At 31.3% G+C, this 16,077-nt stretch overlaps 1 protein-coding gene across 1 annotated transcript; it reads left to right on the top strand.

Annotated features, from left to right (window-relative positions):
- The first annotated feature begins 11,185 nt into the window (after positions 1-11,185).
- LOC149560367 (xanthotoxin 5-hydroxylase CYP82C4-like) lies at positions 11,186-13,314 on the top strand. Its single transcript, XM_089824659.1, has 2 exons — positions 11,186-12,245; positions 12,388-13,314. The coding sequence occupies exons 1-2, from the start codon at positions 11,322-11,324 to the stop codon at positions 13,009-13,011; spliced, it is 1,548 nt and encodes a 515-aa protein (XP_089680785.1). The 5' UTR covers positions 11,186-11,321; the 3' UTR covers positions 13,012-13,314.
- The last annotated feature ends 2,763 nt before the right edge of the window (positions 13,315-16,077 follow it).

Raw genomic sequence — 16,077 nt, 5'->3', positions numbered from 1 at the left:
AATTGGGTGAATATTTGTAGAGTTCCTCGAAAAGACATAATTTTTGAAGATGTGAAATGATAAGCTATTAGATTTTGGACCGCACATTCTTGTGTTTCTTCCAACAAGTGTGATACTATACAAATTAAAGATCAAGAGACAAAGGCCAAAATTGAACATCCAAAACATTTCATAGATATAACTCAAAGTGAATTATTTCAAACATTCAAGCAAGAATTTTTAAATGTCAAAATATGTTAGAGAATGTTTGAGAGTTTGCGTCCTTCCTTTGTACGCATAAATAAGATGCATGAAACTTGTTGTTGTCAAAATCATGTTGAATTTGGTCTACACTTGCAATCACATAAAAAAGTTATGGCAGTACTTGATCCTAATTTGGTCATCCCTAGTAGTACAACACAATTTGTGAAGTTCATATTATGTGATAAATTAGAAGATTCATATGAGTTCAAAGTGCAATGCATCAAAAATTAGTCTGAAGATTGTGGAGATTTACACAATTTTTCTGAAATGCAAAGTGAGAATATTAATGAATCCACACCAGTCTCATGGATGAGATATGAATATGAGACATACCAAAATAAGATAGGAGATGAATTCAAAAAAATTGTATTGAAGGAGAGTGAATTGCATTGTAATGAGTTTATGACCAAGTTTCATCCATTGATATATCCCTATATCCAATATTGTCATGGTGCATGATGGCAAGCTAAACAGTTTCATGATTCCAAAAATTATTTTCCACCTAGTTGTATACTTTTAGTTGTAGATTTTTCTAAGAATTATACATTTGCACCTCAAACAGAGCTTCAAGGGCAATATTATCATTCTGAACAAGTTGCAATATTTGTGTAAGTGACCTATAGACATGCACAATTGAGGTGGATCAAATAGAAAGGTTGGATAAAAATGAACACATCATCATCAAAGAGGTTTATTTCTATATTAGTGATGATAGAGTTCATGATAGGAGTTATGTGGCTCATTATTTTGCAATATTCTCTGAAGATCTCAAAAATTGTGGAATAAATATTTCAGAGCACTAGATTTGGTCTGATGGATGTGCAGGTTAGTATATACAAACTTACACATTTATTTAACTTTATTTCAACTTATATTTATTTGTACATGCCTATTTCAATTTGATACATGTACATAGATAATTGTAGATACTTATCATGTTTCATGTTCACAAGACAATTCAAATTTGCAAAAGCATTTAATTGGTTAGCAATGCAACATGCTAGAACCAATGTTAGGTTTTTATGGAATTTCTTTGAAAGTGGACATGGAAAAGGGGAGCTTGATGGAGCAGGAGCATGTATAAAGCATGCACTTTGACAACATGAACTTGCAAGTAAATATATGGATTTAATGTGCATGTTTAATACTAGTAGCATCTATACTTTAAAATTTTATATATATGCATATTGTATGTACATACAGGGAATAGGATAGTGAGTGCAAAACAAATTGTTGAATGCTGTAAACTTCATTTTGCTACTTGAGATACAAAATACAATAAGCATTACTTTTGGGAAGTGAAAGGTGAGTTCTAAGTTATATTTATTTTTAAATGTATTTTTCAAATTGTTTAGTTTTATATTAAATATAAATATTTTGAAATATGACAATTATTTTTAATGTATTTGTAAAAGATATAGATCAATCTAATCCTTACAATTGTCAAACAATCTTTGGTATTAGAAGTTTGCATCAAGTGATGACTATAAGAAACCATAAACCTCCAGTAATTAAAGTAAGAGAGAAAACATGTTTTTGTGATGATTGCATTAAGGACAATCTAGTGAGTGCATGTGAAAATATTGTGAATAGATATGTTTCACAGATAGTTAGAAAGCCTCCTTTTGAAGATGCAGACATTAACATTGACATTCATGATCCTATATATTCAGCTGATTATGAGCGTATTTCTAATTTAGTTATGGCAGGTTTGTGTGCATATATTATAGTACATATATATAAATTAATATACATGTATATTCATTTTAAAATTAATTTATATTTATCTATATTTTTATATACATGTAGGAGATATTTTTGCAGTTCAAGCCTTACCAGATAATGTGGAAAATGTGGACTATTATTTTTTAAGATGCACAAAAGCAAAAAACAAGTTGCTAGAAGGTACTATAGATGTTGATCAATAGTCATATCCAATTGGATCAGTTGTTATTGAAGCAACATATTATCGGCAAACAAGGGTAACTGATAGTGGTATTAAATTTATTGAATACAAGCCTAGAGGAAAGGTTTTACATTATAGTAACCATGTTATAGCAACCAAGTTACAATTTGAAGCAATACAAAGAAGAGGATGCCATGGAAATCAAAAGTGGAAACTGTCTATTGAAGAACATGAAAAATTTCTAGAGATAATAAAAACTAGAGAGGAACCTAACAATACATTATTTGTGGAGCTCTAGTTTACCTATGTACTTATTGTGGAGCTTTAGTTTAGCTATGTCTATATAGCTCTTATACTTTCATGTTTAACATTGACAAAATATTTGTTTTATTAATTTGTATACATTGGATCATTTATCTTGGATATGTGAAATTAGACATGTTTTGTTATTTTTATTTAAATTAGACATGGATATCTCATTTAAGACAACCTAGATTAGGACCTCCCCTTAAGACAACCTGTTAGGACCTCCCCTTAAGACCACCTATTAGGACATCCCCTTAGTACCACCTTTTAGCACATCTCCTTAAGAAAACACCTTTAGTATTTGTATGTATTTATATACATTGTTTATGTTTTCTTACATATGATTGTTAATGTTGTTATGTATTTATGTTATATTCTATGTTATACTCTTTATATGTTACACATGTACATGTATATGTTGCCCTTAAGACATGTCATTAAATATAGTTAATTATACTTAGATAAAGGCATTAAAAACAATAACATATACATATTTACATAAATATTGAAAACATATATGTCTACATTTAACACATGAACATAGTTACATACATCTATGGAATAAAATATACATGAATATATTGAATTTATGTATTAAATTTATTGAAATATATATATCAAGAATAACACATATACATAAACATGAATAACACATACATAAACATTAAACATTAAGACATTAAAAGATCAATTTAACATGTGTGTACAGAAGACATTAAGTTCTAATACTCTTGAGTTATATTCTTAAATATGTATTAAATTTAGTGATTAAATTGAAAGCATATGTATACATTCAACATGAACATAATATGTACATCTATGTAAAATAACACATCTATAAAATAATGTATACATACATGGGTAAAATGTATCCAAATGTCATATAAAATGTCTCCAAAATATGACATCAAATATCTCTAAAATACCACATGCATCAAATGTATCTGAAATAACATGTACATTCATATAAAAGTATCTAAAATAACATATATACATCCATATAAAAATATTTGTAAAATAACACATGTATTTGAGATAACATACATCTCTAGATATAAAAGTATCTGAAATGACATGTACATGTATATATATATATATATATATAATATCTTGGAAACATCAATGAAATAGACATATATACATGTAAACTAACATCAATCACATCTCCCTCCTAATCCTTGACCCTAAAAGGCTCTATGATCTAGATTTGCGCCCTGTGTCAAATGAAAGAAATTTGTAAAATTATAAAATTATACATATTCATGTGTATACATGCATGTATTAAATATCATATGTGTATAATATATATATCCACCAAATATATAATAAAAGATACATAACATACCTGTGACTCATGTCATGGAGGATCTGTCAGGGTTTGAAGATCTCCAAAACACAACATACTATCACTAAGACCTTATAGAACACACATGTACGTGTACACAAGTTAAATTGAATAACTCAAGAATATGTATGTGTAAATTTTATAGTAACAAATAAATATAAACATATATAAATTTACAATATTTACCATAGCATCATGTAATGCTCTACCAATCTGACTGATATTTGAGTTATGTAGTCATAGAGTGATCTTTGAATCATGAAATCTAGGTTCTCTAAGGCCAAGCTGTGCAGGAGTAGGAGCAGAAGCAGGAGCAAGTGCTACAGGATCCCAAGTAGGTGTGGGGACTACTGTGGGGATAGGAGTTGTCTGGTCCTCTATGGGAGCAGGTGTTGTAGAATGTCCAGGGTTGTGGTCCTATTGTGCGTGACAAAATATGGTTAATGTGTCCACCAATGTCACAAAGAGGAATCCCTGTGACTATCAACAATGCCTGATATGCTCTAAGAAGATCAAATACTAAATAAGATGCCATACACCATAATGGATCCATATCTGATATGGCTAAAACCTTTAGTAGCGATGGTAGATCTGCCATCTCATATAGATCATCAACTCCTATGCTAGAGGATGCACCTGTCAAAATAGGACCATGAGATCGTAACATGTATCTACCACATCTATCTGAAGATATCTCCTGTAACTGTGTGACAAGTGTGGAAATGCTAGAATATATCTGAGTCCTGACTGTATCATTAGGAACACTCAAACCTGCAACAGTCATCTGTGAACCTCTCGACATGACCAAAAGGTTTGGACCCATCATTTCCCATTTATTAATGAGCGCAGGGGTGTTCGTAGGTCTAAATCTCTCTAACAGTCAGCCTTGGCCTTATCAAACATGACCTATAAAATTTGTATAGTCGACATCCTAATGTAAATGAAATTTTGCAAACAATTTTTTGCAAAAATAAAGGGGAAACTCATCCTTATATGGCCACCTCTGATGTGCGCCTAACCACCAAGAATATATAAATGGAGTGACAAGCAGATCTGTACACTTCATCACTAAATAACTTCTAACCCTAGGCCTATCTATATAAAAGGGAAACATGGTCTTCACCATAGTGGTGGAGACCTAACCATCAACATGTGAATACTTCACAATGCCATTGACACTGTGAGAAAGGGAAGAGTAAAATGTCTCAATACTAATATCATCAAAAATGGGTTGTACCTAGAGATCATCTCGATCATCTAGCACAACTCATCTCTAATAGATACAACCTTCTCCCTATTAGGGAGAGTGGTACAAACTAACAATGTAGAATCAAGATACTCGAGAGCATGAGATAATCTAGCAACAGTATTTGTAAATAAATGTTGTCTCTCCTCAATAGATGATGTCCATCTACATGTTGTGCCCGACTTAGCACTAGGACCCCCTCCATGAACACTAGCCTCCCCCGAGGATGTAGGTGCTCCACCAGTATCGAATGCCATAATGATATATATGCAAAGATCTAGATATCTATAAATTTAGAGTTAAGATATACATACATAAGTCCATATGAAACTGAAAGTTAAATTTATTTTAAAACATGTATGTATAAAAATATGTACAAAATTGAACGTAACTAAAAATATGCACATGTTATTTAGTACATCTAGCTCATGTATGTGAACATCTAGCTCAAATATGCACATCTAGCTCATGTATGTGAACAAAAAATATGCATGTATGTTATTTAGTACATCTAGGTTTACTATTTTAATGTTTTCTAAAATGTAACTAATAGGTTTGTAAACTGTAATGTTATTTAGGACATATTGATTTACTATCTTAATATTTTGTAAAATGTAACTAATAGATTTGTTGAACTAATGTTTACTATGTTAATGTTTTCTAAAATGTAACTAATAGGTTTGTTAAACATTAATGTTTACTATGTTAATGTTTTGTATTTAAATATAACTAATGCCTATTTGTTAAACATTAATGTTTACTATGTTAATATTTTCTAAAATGTAACTATTGTTTTATTATCAACTACTAAACTCTATGCTAATGTTTTGTAAAATGTGACTAATGCTCTATTATCAACTACTAAAAAACACATTTAAAATATAATTAATTTAATTAATAAAATATTTTAAAATAATTCATTTAATTAATATTATCATGTAATAAATAAAAAACATTTTTAAAAACAAAAAAAATAAAAAATAAAAAATTCACCTACCTATTATGGCCGAAACACTCTAATTGTGCTAGTGACTACTATAGTGACATCAACAATGAAAATGACTACTAGGAGAAATTTTTAGGTATTTATAAAATCGCACTTGTTACGGCCAAAACCCTTTTGGCCAGAACCCTAGCTACCACGTCGATTCAGGAAAGTGCTACGTATGTACGACCAAAAATGTTTTGGCTGGAATAGTTATGGCTGAAACTGTTTCAGCTAAAACCTCTATAGATATCACAAAGGGTGACACAGTTTTGTGCTTCCATCCCATAACAAGCTAGAAGAAATATTACCAGCATGCTGTGAGAAATTTGCATAATTCTAAGAGCTTGACAAAGTACCTTTCAAATATAAAAAATTTTCATCTACCACTCTAGTCATTACAATCACATGATCATCATCTCTTCTAATCTCAATAATACCATCAGACATATGTATTGAATGACCTTGTTGTCTAATATGCATAAGTAATATTAAATTTCTCTTCAATTGTGGAAGATAAATAATATTAGAAAGTATGTAATCAGCAAGACCTGGTAATTTAAGTCTAATAGATCCAATACTTAGAGGTTTTAACTCAGATTTGTCAGCAAAATATACTACTCCATCCACTTGATCATTGAATGTCTCAAAAAAATCTCTTCTAAATGTCATATGACATGTGGCTCTAGTATCTAACAACCAAGTATTATTCAAACTAGAATTTCAAGTACTAAAAACTTCTTCAATCCCAACATTACAATGTGCTATAACATAATGTGCAGATTTAGGAGGGTTACCTCTATCTGGTGGCTTCTCCTTCTTGTCTCAAATCTTCTCCCATGGAGTTCAACAAAGATTGGCACTATGACCCATTTTTCCACATTTATAGCATTGTATAGATTGCCTCTCTTTTTGTTGATAATCCTTATGCTAGTGTTGTGGCTAAGAATATTGTCTATCACCTTGATAATTTTTATTCCCCCTACCTCTAGAATGTCTTCTTCCATAACCTCTATTGCTACTATCATGTCTAGAAGGTTCATCTTTGGATGTTTGCCTCTATTGCTTTTGTGCAAGACATAAAGTCTCAGCATTTGAAAGTGATTCTTTCTTCCCAAATGTTTTTTCCCTCTTTATAATCTTGTCCACAAGTTTGTCAAATGTTATATCTTTCATCTTTACACTAGCTTGAAGAGATTCGAGAAGGTGTGAATAGGTAGAATAAAGAGCTTTAATAAAAGTAGTAAGTTGTAGATCTACTTTTACACTTGTGGCTTCAATATCATGAAATAAAGCCCTAATTTCAAAGGCTAACTTCATCAAATCATTATCTTTGATTTTTGAGTTGAATAACTTCATTAATAGTTGAATGATTTCAAGTTGTGAATGAGAATCATACAGATCTACTTACCTCTTCCATAATGGAGGCAGCAATGAGAGCATAAGCCTTTTTGTCTTTACTCTTCTAGATGACGAGTTCCTTTTCATCTGTAGGTTGCTCTGGCTCTTCATTTTCATCTTTGCTTTCACAAATATCATCCCACAAATCACTAAAAATAATAGTATTTTTAACTTTTTGAAACAATTCATGGTAAATCTCTTTTCAAGAAAGAACTATTTCAATGATTGAAATTAAAGAATGCATTGGAATCACAATTCAATCTAAACTCTCTTTTTTCCAATAACTTGGCCCTGGTACCACTATAACAGGCCCAAAGAATGTAAAAATGAAATGCACACAAGAAAATATATTATAACAACAAGAAAATATATACAACCTAAAAAAAATTTAGGCAGTCGTGTACTACTATATAAATTGCTACATAAACAAGAACTCTGGAGAGCTTTAGTCCTTCCTTATGGAAGAAAAGATTGAATGCAAATATTGTAAGGTGAAACATATATCAAATTTAATGCAAGTATACCAACTCTCTCCTTGAACTTTTTATAGTTAGTAAAATACAAAAAATTGGAGGGAAAATAATTCAACACTAGGAAAATGTAGGTACTTCTAGTTCTCAAAAATAAGAATCACTGTATCATTCTTGTTATTGGTCAAAGAAATATTAGGGTGATAACATGTTCCTTAATTATGTCATCCACCAAAGATAAAACTTCCAAAGATGCAATATATAACAGGTGGAGTTGATATCTAACTCCAATTGGTTTTGGTGGAATGGGTAACCTTTGCTCATTGGCTCTTACTAAAAGAGGTATCAAGTAAAATTTTTACTTCCTAAGAAATTGAAATAATTAATTTTAACAATTTTACAATAGAAAATAAATTCCATACCAATTACATTCTAAGCTATATTAATTAAAATGTATAATATTACAACAAGACAATTTAATTCATTGCATAAATTGTAAATATTAATTGTGAAAAGGAAAATTAAATTATATATAATATATATCAAAGGTAATACTTTGCTTTGAATATTTTGTAAATATATAAATATTTAATAAATTTAATTTATAAATATATATTTCTATTTAAAAGTAGTACCTTTAATTTGTTTAATAGCAATTTTATACATCATATTTACTAAAAATATTAAATAATTATATTATTATTAACTAACATATTGAAATAGTATTAAATATATAACCCTTTTACCAAATATCAAATACAAATTGATTTGGTTCCTACATGCACCACGAGCCAAAATAGACACTACAACTGTTGGAGGCAAAGTCAAGATGGCAGCTTCTTTACTTAACCTCATAAATGCTCATTAGCTTGCTTGTCCTCTTAATGGAGCTAGAATTATACGAATCGCTTGCAACTCTCACGAATCGCTTTCCCATCCAAATTCAACTTGTCTATGATCATTTGTCAATCCACATATTCTTCTCTACCAGCAAAATGAACACTTGCCTTTGTCGAGATAAAATTGTTTTTCGGCATAGCCCTTTTGTTCAACACGCTCTAGATTAGGGCATCCCATTCATCTGTCGCCTGGCTGTTTCCTGTACCGAAAACTTTCCCAGCATTGAGGGGAACAATTTCCTATAGCCTGTTAAGATTACACCAACATCAGCATCAGCATCTATATTATACCCAATTTTCCAGTGCCACTTAAGAGTGTATGCATAATCATACCCAATAACAAAAATGTCACACGATTCAGTCATGTTAAGCCACTTCCCCATATCCAAAAGTGTCCTCTGGAGTTTTCCCCCCAATGTTTCGTGTCCCCACAAACAATCTGTTTCACATAAAATTCACCAATTTCTCAGTAAGCACAGTCAAATCGCACGAACAACTCTGCGAAACAAATACCTATAATTGTTATTGTAATTATCTACAGATTCCATCCACCCACTCTACGTCCAACTCTTGGTCAGTTTCTCTGCAAAATGAAGGACCGCTATTCAATATAAACAAGATTCAATTTTTAATTATTATCATTCTTGAAAGAGAGCCCATTTATAGCTAGTGTGGTATTTACTAAGAGTAGGAACTCCATTGGAGAAGACGGCATCATCGTCTACATCGCTCTTGAATTTGTCCCCCCCTGATTTGATCTGCAGCCATTTGTTTGTCATCATTCGAGGCCACATCACTTCATCGATAGTATTATACCTTATGAAATAAAATATCTAGCAGATCAAGAAGTTTCCTAATTTGACATTTTTTACCAAAATTTTGGATAGAAAAAATAATAAAAACCCCAACAAAATTACAAAGACCCAATCACAAAAAAGAAATTTTCTTTAAAAAATAAATTAAAAATAAAAGACAAATCAAACATTAGTAATACTATAAAGTCAAAAATTATAAAATATAAACTAATGTCGAAAGTGTAATCGAAAACATTAGGTGGGATTAATAATAAACTAAACTGCCAGAGAAAACTACTCCCTAAAAAACAAGAGACGCAAGCGTCATAGTTCCTGTCGATGTTGGGGTACATGAAATTAATAGATTGATGTTTTCTGGTAAGAGACAACTAGCAGTAGCATAATGGTTGTAGAGGTGTAGGTGAGCGAGAATAAGGTTACATGGTTCTAAAGTAGCATTGCAAATGCATTAATTTTTGCCTAGAATTGCAAGATGGCTCATATGTTTTCATAGAATAAAGGAATTTTTAATTATGAAATAATATCTATATAATTTCTTATGTAGATTTGTAAATAGTAAATAGATGTAATACATATAAATTTAATGTTAATGAATAAAAATAATGTAATAAAAAAGAAATAGAATATAACTATTGAATTTCCATACATAGTTAAGAAAAACTTAATAATAATTTATATATCTTTTAGAATTGAACTTTTCTTTTTTTGTGGTTATTTCTTGTAGTATGTTTTTTGTTATAAAATATAATTATTAATTTAATATTGAAATGTATATTGAAGCTTTAAATATATTTAAACTAAATGATAAATTGTTTAAACGAATAATAATAATAATAATAATGAATGATATAATTTTTAAATTGTAACACTTATGAATTATACATATTACAAAAACTATTATCAAATAAAATTAAAAAATAATATTGTTTAATTTTTTTGATAAAAGTGAAATAATAGTCATAATTTAAGTAATTTTATTAAAAAATCAAAGTTTAAAAAAAATAAGATATTCAAGTGCAAGGATATAACATTTAACTCTATATTTGATTAAAATATCTATATGATAAGAAAAATAGATAATGATAATTATTATTGATTAGACATTCATTTGTGAGGTGGAAGAGAAAAATTATTGTTTTTTAAAAAGTTAATCCACTTGTAGAGATAAAGTTGTAATTAATGCATTGATAGAGATAAAGTTGTAATTAATACATTGATAAAGTTTATTATAAATCAATGTATTTGCAAAGTGTTTGAAAATTCTATATTTGTATGTAATGAAAATTAATTTTCTTTCTTACTATTTTTGCTCTCAACTAATTGCACTAAAGATAATTAACTTTTTTCATGTTTGAAAATCATAGATAAATGTATCAACATTACAAATATGTTTAAAAGCAAAAAAATCTGTGCCTCCTATTGGTGAGATGAAAGAGTTATTTGCATCACATCGATGCATAAGTATCCTGCCGTCGGCAGGAACTAAAAAAACAAACCTGAAGATATGCGGAAGAAATAGTTAGCATTATACGTGGTCAAGGATTGCATTTTCAATAGCAATATTTTCAACGTAGGGCGGCCTTGCGTCCAAATCTGGAAGCCGTGGTCATTCAAAACTCTGCCAATCTCAATTATTGGCACAAGGGTCGGCTGTGAATTAAGGCAGAGTGCTTCATCATATGTTAGGCGTGCTGAGTCCTGAATTATGGCGTTAGAATTGGCAGCTTCCATTATTCTTCTTGCTCTGGCACTGCCTTCACTTTGGCTTCTTACAAAGTATATGAGGACAAGAAACAATAACACAAGGGCAAAGGCAATACCTCAGCCTCCGTCGTGGCCAATAATTGGGCATCTTCTTGTACTGAGTAGAAGCAAACAGCCACTTCACAGACTGCTCTCATCTCTTTCAGAAACGTATGGCCCCATCATTCATCTCCGACTTGGATTCCGCTCGGTTTTGGTCATCACTTCTTCAGATCTTGCAAAAGAATGCTTCACAACAAATGACAAAGCTTTTGCTTCGCGCCCACTGATGTCTGCAGGAAAGCATATTGGGTATGATTTCAAAAACTTCGGCTTGGCTCCTTATGATTCGTACTGGCGGAACATCAGGAAAATTTGCAACGTCCAACTGTTTACGCCAAACAGAATTGAATCATTCAGGCAAGTCCGCACTCAGGAAATTTCCACCCTCATCCGTTTACTGTTCGAGAGTTGGGAGCGAGATCAGATGAATCCAGTGAACATGAAGTCGAGGCTCTCTGATCTCACATATAATATCATGATGCGAATAGTTGCTAGCAAAGGGATCTCGTCGGATCTCACTTCTGAAGATCTCCGTGAAGCGCAGCACTTTAAGATGTTGTTGGAGAACTTTGTTTTGCTACTTGGGCTGTTTGATATCGCTGATTACCTGCCCGTTCTTAAGTGGTTCGATCTACAGGGAACAGTGTTTTCTATGAAGATTCTAAGGAAGAGAATAGACGTGTGTATGAATAAGTTGTTGCAGGATCACCGAGAGAAGAGAGGGGATCATGCTCGAGACTTAATCGATGTTCTCATCTCTGCAAAAGACAACGAGGAAATTGAATCTGACAATAAGGACGATGTGGTCAAAGCCAACGCCTTGGTATGCTCTGTTACATAATTTTGAATGTTTCCAGAAAAATTCTTTCCCTGCACAAATAACATTAAAAGAACCAAAAAATTAATGACAACCCACATGCTTTTTCAGTTCTTACCTTTAAGATATTTTCCTTTTTATTTTGCAGAGCTTGATAAGCGCAGGTACTGAGACATCTTCTGTGACCATTGAGTGGGCACTGTCAGCTCTGATGCAGCGCCCTCATATTTTGCACAAAGCCCAGCAAGAGCTCGACACACATGTCGGTCGAGACAGATTGATGGAGGAATCAGATCTGCCCAAGCTGAAATATTTGCAGGCAATTGTAAAGGAAACTCTGAGGCTTTATCCAGCGGCGCCTCTTTTGGTCCCTCATGAATCCGTGGAGGCCTGCACTGTTGGAGAATATCATGTTCCCGCAGGAACTCAACTGTGGGTGAATTTGTGGGCGATTCAGAGGAATGCAACTGTGTGGGAACGCCCAACGGAATTTGACCCTGAACGATTTCTATTTAAGAGCAGCCGAGAAATGGATGTGAAAGGGCAGGACTTTGAATTGTTCCCGTTTGGCTCAGGAAGGAGAATATGCCCCGGTATGTCTTTGGCGTTGATTGTTGTCAGCCATACATTGGGGCGGCTGCTTCAGAGCTTCGAGTGGTTTGTTCCAGAGGGCACTGAAATTGATATGACAGAGGGGTTTGGTCTCACAATGCCCAAATCAATTCCATTGGAGCCCATTATCAAACCTCGCTTACCCCTCGATCTCTACTGAAGAGTTTTCAGGTCTAGTGAACACAATGTTTGTTCGCACTGATGTACTTTACTAGGAATAGGTCATAAGGTTTAACTGCCTTAGCATTATTAATGTAAATAATGGTTGATTGTATAGTATTAAAATTAGGATTTTCGCGTGTTTCTTTATAGCAGCTTCTCTCAATTTGGAGCTCAACAAATCTGATACAAATGGGTTGTGATTATTAGATAGATAGCAGTGTTTCTGCTAAACAAGTTAGCATATCCAATTTGGTTTGGAAAAGCATATATAGAATTAAGAATGGAAAAGAGGAATTGTTTTGCTTGGTCTCCATTAGATTCTAGAATTATCTTGAGCACTTATGAAATACTGATTCTCTTTACTACTTGCAATTGGAATGATAATCTTGTTGCTGCTACCGGTTTTATAAACAGACTTGGAGTTTTTATATTCATGGAATTACTTCTGAGAAAATGATAATTATAATTTGCTATCTGTGTTGAATTTTAATATATATAGTTAGATGCCTCCACTATTCTGGTACCCAGTTGGGAATTAGAAGTCACAGTGAAAGATTACAAAATAAGAGTTGCACTGTTAAAAGCTAGCTGTAAAGATATAAATTGATGTTGATTGTCAACAGTTGTCGCAGTGCAGCTTTAAAAAACAATAACACAAAGATATTATTTCTATCTATAACCTATAGATTATAAAGTCCAAATACAAGGACTGTTCATGCTTCTGTAACTGAAACTGATCAGCGCACCAAATTGCAATTATTATGTGAGATTAAGGAAGGATGACAATAAAAAGCTTAAATTTGAAACTATTCATTATACTTTCGTGGACTTCAATATTTCTTTTCAGAAACCCTATTTTGGTACAAAGTGGGTTAAATGTTGCATATTGTTGAGTATGCCTTTATTCAAAAGTGAATGCAATAAACTAAAGAGTACTAAAGAGTACTGACAATTTTTTTTTTTTACATTTATTAGTTAAACTAAAACTGATCATGTGAAAAGAACAGTAGGAATCAATGCAAAATTGGTATCTGGGGAAATTAATTCAGCAAATACTCAGTTTCTTAACAAACAAGAAGTCCTCCAAAATAGGATAAAACTCTTAAGTCAATTATATTTAAAAAATGATTGTGTCAAAGGAATAGTAGGAATCAATTAATATGAATATACAATACAAATAAACTTGGTAGTTAGGGAAATCAGTTTAACAGAGTACTCAATTTCTTAACAATTTCTTAACAAATATAAAGACCATGTTACACATTTGACATTAGGAAATATAAATATTTATTTTGTATCTTGACTAGTATCCATTAATCTATGAATTGTTTATATTAGCTTGATTTTTAGGTAAAAGTATTAAATAGTCAAAATTGACTTACTTTTCCCAACCTTAGTTTTATTAGTGTGTGATGATAATCACCTTAATGTACTTGTTAACAAAAGAAGAATGTTATAGTATCATGCTACAGTCAAAGAACTAAAAAATTATCCTAATGAAATATGTTAAACAATTATGCCCAACAAAGAAAGAGCGTGGATAATGAATAAAGAATTGAATATCACTCTTTGTGACACTTATCAAAGGTGATCCAATTCATTAAATGAAAATTTAAAATTCACATAAGCAAAAAACGCTCTTTGATTCAAAAAAAGTGAAAAAACAATGGACTATTTTGTGTATCACCAGTGCAAGAAATAGATGAGAAGCATGTTAGTGTTCATTAATTCTAAAGTCCTGTTCGGATCCATTAGTTATGGATGACTTAGTTTGCATTGCTCAAGGGTGAGAAGGAGAACTCTTGTTTTAATTTCGGATTGTAATCATTAGTTTCACTATGATTTACTATTTGAGCACTAGTTTCAGCTTTCTAAATATATGCATTTCTTTATTATATAAACAATGCAGCAGTTGCATATTATAAGCAATATTTTATAATAGACTCAGCTTTTTAAATTCATGCATTTCATTATTATATAAACGATGCATAGGTTGCATATTGTAAGCAATATTTTATAATGGAATCAGCTTTCTAAATTCATGCATTCTTTATTATATAAACAATGCACTAGTTGCATGTTGTAAGCAATATTTTATGATAGAATGGATATCAATTTCACAAATGTATTCTTTCCATGCTCTATATTTTGTCTACAACAAAGCATAATCAAGAGCATGAGAATGTACACAATTCTTTGATCTATTGTCATCCTGTATTAGTCATTTAATCCCAATATTGTTGGATTTATTACATTAATTAGGTTAGTTTCTAAGGTTAGATTAAATAAATAAATTATTTCAATATTTAGTTAATGGAAAGTTATTATCATAAGTAGTCTTTTTAAGGAAAAATAAGCCTATATAAAGCTATTCAGATATCAATGTATTATTTTAGTTTGTATCTGAATGTATCTAATAAAAATCTAAATCTATAATTTCAATCTTTTGTATACTTTAGCACTTTCATTTGGTATTAGAGCAGATTGATCAATGGGGAGAAGAGTGCTTTTAATGGATTTTAGATGTCCAGACCCTAACTTTTGCAAATGAGATCTTCTGCAATTTTTCTATTGAAGAGAGGTTTGAGATTTATTGTGTAGATGCTATATTTTCTAGCCTATGAGTCCATGAATATGTTGTGATTTATTTTTTATCAGGAATAAAATAGGGATCAGTTGCAGATGATGATGCCAAATCAATCCTACTTAGTAGCATGCCTTCAAGCTTTCATCATATTGTTTTGAACAAAATGAATCCTAGCCTAGAAATAATAATTCCTTCTTTAATTGATGAAGGAAGTAGAGTTCATAAGAGTCATCATATTACTGAAGGATGTGCTTTATTTGCTAGAAATAAATCTAGTGTTCTTGCTAGAAGAGAATTGAAATATTTTTATTGTTAGCAAAATAGACATGTATAGATGAATTGTATTCAGTAGGCCAAAGATTTCATTGATGGGAAATTGAAGAAAAATACAACTTTTGTTGTAATTGAAGGTGAGACACACTTTTGTGATTTTGCAGTACATACAAATAACAATAAATGTGATAGTTCACCTAAAAA

The sequence above is a fragment of the Cupressus sempervirens genome, chromosome 4 (genome assembly GCF_028749045.1).
Source record: "Cupressus sempervirens isolate cs-2001-9-10 chromosome 4, ASM2874904v1, whole genome shotgun sequence".
NCBI lineage: Eukaryota > Viridiplantae > Streptophyta > Pinopsida > Cupressales > Cupressaceae > Cupressus > Cupressus sempervirens.
This window is presented reverse-complemented; position numbering and strand designations above follow the sequence as displayed.

Bases quoted from the DNA above. Each gene is read 5' to 3' on its own strand.
- LOC149560367 (XM_089824659.1), top strand. From the start codon at position 11,322: ATGGCGTTAGAATTGGCAGCTTCCATTATTCTTCTTGCTCTGGCACTG. The intron at 12,246-12,387 runs GTATGCTCTGTT...TTTATTTTGCAG, and splicing joins TGGTCAAAGCCAACGCCTTG to AGCTTGATAAGCGCAGGTAC.